Here is a 6627-nt window from a genome sequence, read left to right as displayed (position 1 = left end):
CTACAGAAGCCACAACTATAGAGTTGATTGGCCGGCTGGGCCCAGTAACAAGATCTATGAGTCGGGGCGTTAACATCACTTCATCTATAGAGGGGCCCTCCCACTGACCAACATACACCCTGATGACATTGATAGATATTCAACGGACCTGACCTTGCACGCTGCCAGAGAAAGGAATGGCAAGGAAATCAGCCATCAAGGAAGGTACTGTAATTAATCAGTGGTCATCAGTTCACACATGATTCCCATAATAGTATTCAGGATAGTCTTGTATGCATGTAAATGAGAGTCCAGTCTCTATCAGCCACCATAAATCTTCCTTTTCATTGTAAGACTTGGTCCATTCACGCTTTTTTAGACTGGATGCCAGCTCATCATGTGAAATGCCTTCAGGATACGCTCAATTGGCCAGAGGAAAGGACAAAAGAAAAAAAATGCAAAAAGGAAAAATTGGAAGGAGCTGGATCTTCACTCCCTAATTAAATGCATGAATAAATGACCAGTGGTGGTCAGCTTGATGCTTCCAAGAGATCCAGAAAGAGAGATAAAAGCTTTAGAACAGACCTGGGCATTTTACAGCCTCCAGGCCACATCTGGCCCTTTGGTTGTCCCTGTGTGGCTTGTGTACATTGCTTTTATTTTGAAAGTGACTGCTTTTTTTTTTTTTTTTTTTAAATGTATTTGCGTGTATGCATGCCTACGTACCTTCACAGCCCTACTCCTGCTTTGGCCTTCCAAACAGTCTTGGTTTCTCATGTGGCCTCTTAGATTAATTGTCTCACGTGGCTCCTTGGGAAAATTAATTAACTGTGCTTTAGAGGGTAACAGCTTCACACATATAATTTTGCCCATATTACTGAACATTTCCCCTTTCAGGTCAAAGGCACACTGTTCAAAACTACTTTAATGTACGGTAGTTTTAATGTAACTAGTTTAAAAGGATACAGATTCATTCTAAAATATTTTTGAAATTAAGCTTTAAATTTTACATAAAATCAATATATCGACATGGCCAGAACACAAAAACTGCCAAGGAATACATCTTCTAGCTCACAATCAATTTATAACAATGGTTAATTTATGATAGCAATGAACAGATTCCAGGGAGAAATCATAAAATAATTTAAAAATGAGATTAAATTGGCAACTTTAAAAATGACGTCATTAAAAGCTACACAGAGAACAAGTTACAACATATATGTAACCTACCTGGAGCCTTACTTAGAGTTATATAATGGTGACTGAATTACAAGGGAAAACCTCTCTACAAACCTCTCTATACATCAGTTATATTCATTCCAGTTAAGACTGAAAGCAGAGTCTAACAAGAGCTAAGGTCTCTTATGATGCTTTGCCATATCAGGGTTACATATACTCGCTTAGGTGAAAGCTTTCTGTAGCTGTCCCTTCTCAAAGCAAAAATAGCCCTTAGCATTCTCTCTCTGTAAATCAATATCCATTAGCAATTCTCTTTTAAAACCCAAAGGTTACAAAGCTAAAATAGATAGATCACAGTTGTGTAGTTTGCCTCTAAGGTCTCCTTCCAAATTGAGTATATTATCTAGAACAGTGGTTCTCAACCTTTTTAATGCCGCGACCCCAACCGGTCGTAAGTCGAGGACTAAACTGGTCGTAAGTTGAGGACTAAACTGGTCGTAAGTCGAGGACTTTCCCTGCCCGGGAGCGCCGTGCATGCGTGGTTCCGCCCCCTGCGCTGGCTGAGGCGTAGCTGGCAAGCGGCAGAGAGGGAGCAGGCTGACCACCAGCTGGCCCAGCCCAAGGGAGGTAAGGCACCCGCTGGAAAAGGGGAAAAAAATGGCGGACAAAAAAAATGGCCGACAAAAAAATGGCAGACAGCCTTGCTTGGTGACCCCCATGAAATGGTTGATCGACCCCAAATGGGGTCCCGACCCACAGGTTGAGAACCACTGATCTAGAAGAATCAGGGGAGATCAGCCTTCATAGCAGAATGTCAGTTTAAGCCAATAAGTGCTCTTTCTTAACCAGACTCGCCTTTCTGCTGAAATAGATTCTATTTCCAAGCAAAGGACAGCACTGGGAACTTTTTGAGTCACACCAAAGATAGCCTTCAAAAACCTGAGCTGCCTCCAATAAGGAGAAACATTTCCCATTTGAGACTAGTGAGGGGGATTCAGATTTGTCTAGTGTACTAGTTGGACATGTTCTTGGATCAAGGAAACCTTCAGATGGACACTTGTGCCCTAAGTCATCTCATCAATGAACTACAGTACTGCAATGTGCTCTACATGAGGCTGCTGTTGAAGGCTATCCAAAAATTATCCAGAATACCGATCCAGAAATCAGTTATGTGTATGCTAATTGCTGGTTAAAATTCAAGATTTTGGTTATTACTAATAAAGTCCTTAATGGCATAGGATCTAATTGTTTGATAGATTACCTATTTCCAATAATTTTGCTCATCTGGTAAGTTTTACCAGTGTGATGTGTTCCAAGTCCCTTTAATTATACAATGCCATTTATGAGGACTTATGAACTTAACATGAAGGAGTTAGTTTATAATTCTTGTGAATCCAGTAGCTATGCAAAATTTCCAAAAGAAAATTTGGTTGAAGATTTGTGCAAAACATTTCTTAGAAGGTGCTTCCTATAACCATGCAGTCTTCTTAGTTCTAAAGGCAGAATAACTGGGTATATGGGCCCTGCTTTGCACTTACTTCCAGTATCCAAAGTGCCAAACCCGGTTGCAAAGTCACACAAAGTGCACTGACAAATCATGTGACTTCAGTGAAGTGAACTGTGATTGCTCAAGCCTAGAATAATTGAGTTCATTCTACAAACCACATTTTATTAAGCATACAGTAAGTTAGCATCTTATGTGACCATTGTCAAGTAAATCCCTCTGCTTTTAAAGGGTGGTGCTATCAAGGCAAGAAACAAGGAGCTTGGGACCAAATAATATTGTTTTGGAGACTCAGGCTTGCTGCTGGTCCGATATTAGGCAAAAGGAAAGAGCTTCCTTCGGGATTAGCAGAAGCAGAACAGCAAAACCTACCCCATGCAAGAAACAGACAGCCGCAGAAGCCTTTGAAATAGTGCATGTTGTAATTAATACTTCACCTGATTAATGCTGGTATTTATGACGGTGTTATCAGGGTTGGCCATCTTCTATTCTCGCCTTGAAAGGGAAAAAGAAAATAGTTGATCCAACAAATTCATTTAATGGCAAGAGAGCTGACATCAGACTTAATGACATCCTTTACTCTATTCCCAAAAGAGGAAGAAAACACTCTTTCACACATCTGTGTTGTGATATGCTATAAGACAGAGTGAAGCAAAGACCTTCCTGAAGTAAAAAAAAAAAAAGAAAAAAAAAAAGAACCGACAACCCAAGATGATGTTCCTTCCATGAGTGGAAGTGGGATTCAAATATGTGAACAACTGGTTCTCTGTGCGGATGCCGCTTCCGGAAGTCAATTCTGGGCCTGGGCAACAAAAAATTAGCTACCGGTTCTGCTGAAATAGTGTGAACTGGCTGAATCCCACCACTGGTCAAAGCCTCTTATTAATACTGGCAGTGGGAGAGCATCTTCCATTGTTCTTGAAGTCAACAGACTAGCATAGCAGATCCAGGGTTGAGGAGAAGGCCCACTTCTACTTGGGGGACTGCTGTACACAAGCATTGGCTGTCTAAAGCTCATTTTGCCTTACAGCAGGGCCTGCTTTCACTCAGCATAAACCTCTCATATAATTGGACAAAATGTTGTTCTATGGAGCCAGGATCAAACTGTGAATGATGAAATATAATTCAAAGTGAACTGAGAAATAACACCTTAACCATGCAACTTGCTAAAAAAAAACCACAAAAAGGGAACCCCTAACGAGTGAATACGCATTCAGCTAACATTCTGTTATGACGCTTAACTCGATCTGGAGTAAGAAGATGGTACCTTTGTATTGATTTGCTGATGTTTATGCTATTCAGAATGGAAATACATATTTTACATAAAAATAGGTGCATCTTTCGCAATCAGATTCCCCCCAAATGGCTTTAACATTTGGGGACTTAAAAAATGTGTTACATTTCTTAATAACCAAACGTAAAGCCAATTAATTCTTCGCTGGGATATATCACATTGATAGAACTTTTCATCCAATAAAGCTTATCATTGTTATGTTCTTTCAGTAAAGAAAGTTAATTGGAAGCTGTGAAGGGGCCAGACTGGGTCCAAGCAGACTCGGATTTTAATTTGCACTCGACTAAGGATCTCACCAAATAATTTTGAAGCAGTAATTCCTTCTGCTAACTTCCCTGGAGAGTTGCTATAGGATGAAATGAGGGGGAGCCACTATGCTTGCATAAGACAGGCAGGATATAAACATAAGACATACTTTTTAAATGACCAAACCTATCAAAAAATCAACATCATCTTCACAGACAGCCAATTCACGATAGAAATCGAGAACAACAATGAACTGCCATTCCTGGACGTCCTTGTAACCAGAACTACCAATGGCCAACTTCTAACATCCATATACAGAAAGACAACACACACAGACCAAATCCTCAACTTCCACCACAACCACCCCAAGCCATAAACAAAGCTGTGTCAAAACACTTTTCAGAAGAGTAGAATCCCATTGCAACACCACAGAAGCCAGATCAGCAGAACTGAGACACTTAAGCAGAGTCTTTGAGAGAAACGGATATCCACGAGGCTTCATCTGGAGATCCCTACACACAAACAACACAAACACCCAAAACAACACAACAACTACAGCAAGAACAACAACGATCAAACGAATCACAATTCCTTACATACAGAACATTTCAGAGATGACAGCAAGACTACTACACCAAAATAACCTCACAATAGCCCACAAACCAGCCTCAACTCTCAGAAGGACCCTATCAAAACCTAAAGAGCCAACAGAAACAAACCAAAGATCAGGTGTCATATACCAAGACCAGTGCAACAAATGTGAAAAGAACTATGTGGGCCAAACAGGAAAAAAGCCTTCTACCAGACTGCAGGAGCACTCCCTGGCTATCAAAAGACACGCCCCATTGTCCCTCATGTCTGTCCGTGAGGACTCAGAAGGACACAAGTTCGATCTAACTGGGACCATAACCCCAGCAAAGTCAGGGAGAGAAAGAGAATTCCTTGAGGCCTGGTTCTCCACCAACCCAATCAGTGAACAGACACATTGACATCGACTCTGCCTACCAACCACTGAGACCGGGAGAGCTACTTCAACTGAAATACTGGAAGCAACATGCCAAACAAACCAAACACAATTCAAACCGCACTGAAGATGTCCCCCCCGAATGGAGACGAAAAGTTTGCAACCTAATTACCAAGCCTGGAGATCAAACCAACAGTCCATACTTTTTAAAATAATGAAAAGTACAGATATCGGTGGGTTTTTCTTTTTAACATTAATTTTTAGGAAGAGGGGATAAAAATAGATTATTGATAATTCTCTGTGTGCCAGTTTGTAATATAAAATGTCTATAGTGTATGTGCCATGCCACTCTGCAGCATGTAACAATTCCAACATTGCAGCAAATGTAGGCTTGCCTGCTTTGAAAGATTGCTTAAGTTTATATAAGAACTGTGTCTGGATTAGGCCAAAGTCTATCCAAGTCCAATGTAGTCTAGTTCAGCATCTTCCCAACTCCCTTCCAATATTAGCCAGTTAGATAGTTTCGGGAGCTTATTTTAAATTATATTAATTTAAATTATATTAAATTATATTACCAAGAATCGGCACCTATCTTAGCTCTGCTCTCCTGCATTGCCTTTCCTTGCTGTGCAAAATTTTATGGTCAGCCTTCCTGACTTGTTGTGCCAATCATAGCAATTCAAAGGCTTTTTTCTTGTGAACCAAAGTTCCTTTACTGAGGTTCTTTTATTCCTGTGCTGGGTGAAATATACCTTCTCTGGGTAGATAAAGTGGATTAGAATTAACACCACAGATTTTAAAGTGGTAGAAGAAGGGGCCTAGAAAATAGTCATTCATTCTATAGAAATCTTCCAGGAATACCACCCTAAGTAGTTACACACTATAAGTGCCACATACAAAAATTCCTATAAGAGCAATGAATTTAACTAATCATTTTTTATCACTAACAGAGCTGGAATCAATCTGGAATCAGGCTTATAGCAAACTGCCCTTTCAGTTCCGCAATGTGTTGCATTTAAGGATGGTTTGAACGCTCTCAGGAAGTATTGTTTCACAACAATCTTTAGTTTACTAACTAAATGTTTAATAGTGAAGGAGTTTGACTGGATTCAGCGAGATTTTTATATTTCAGTTTCTAGTTAATAATTAATTTGGGGTCAGTTCAGTTTCATCCATGAAAGTTGGAATACCTGTTTGCAATTAAGAATTTATAATAAATAGGTAGGGAAAAGGGATAAATTACAGGAACAACTCAAGAGGCAGTGCCCAGAGACTCACAAAAGTTGCCTTTGGATGCAATTCAACCTCACCCTGTTTATAGCTAGTCATGTTAAGTAGAAATGAACAAACGAATGAAGGCAAATATGTGTGTCCAGGGATAATGTTGAAAGATCCAGTCTGGGTCGATCACCGGGACCAGAGTGAAATGAAACGAACAAATGCGAGATAACTATTGGTCCG

At 40.1% G+C, this 6627-nt stretch overlaps 1 protein-coding gene across 1 annotated transcript in view; it reads right to left on the bottom strand.

Moving 5' to 3' along the window:
• Positions 1 to 3323, bottom strand: part of LOC107290777 (cytosolic 5'-nucleotidase 1A) — an 8967-nt gene extending 5644 nt beyond the window's left edge. Inside the window, exons 1-2 of the mRNA XM_015819693.1 lie at positions 3100 to 3323; positions 706 to 789 (exon numbers count right to left, since the gene is read on the bottom strand). Of these exons, the coding sequence (XP_015675179.1) occupies positions 706 to 789; positions 3100 to 3144 (129 nt within the window). The 5' untranslated portion in view covers positions 3145 to 3323. The remainder of the gene's footprint in view (positions 1 to 705; positions 790 to 3099) is intronic.
• Between the last annotated feature and the right edge of the window lie 3304 nt (positions 3324 to 6627).

Source organism: Protobothrops mucrosquamatus, unplaced genomic scaffold, assembly GCF_001527695.2.
Source record: "Protobothrops mucrosquamatus isolate PMUCROS unplaced genomic scaffold, P.Mucros_1.0 scaffold968, whole genome shotgun sequence".
In the NCBI taxonomy this organism is placed as follows: Eukaryota; Metazoa; Chordata; class Lepidosauria; order Squamata; family Viperidae; genus Protobothrops; species Protobothrops mucrosquamatus.
The sequence above is the reverse complement of the archived record's forward strand: the minus strand, read 5'-3'. Positions and strand labels throughout refer to the sequence as shown.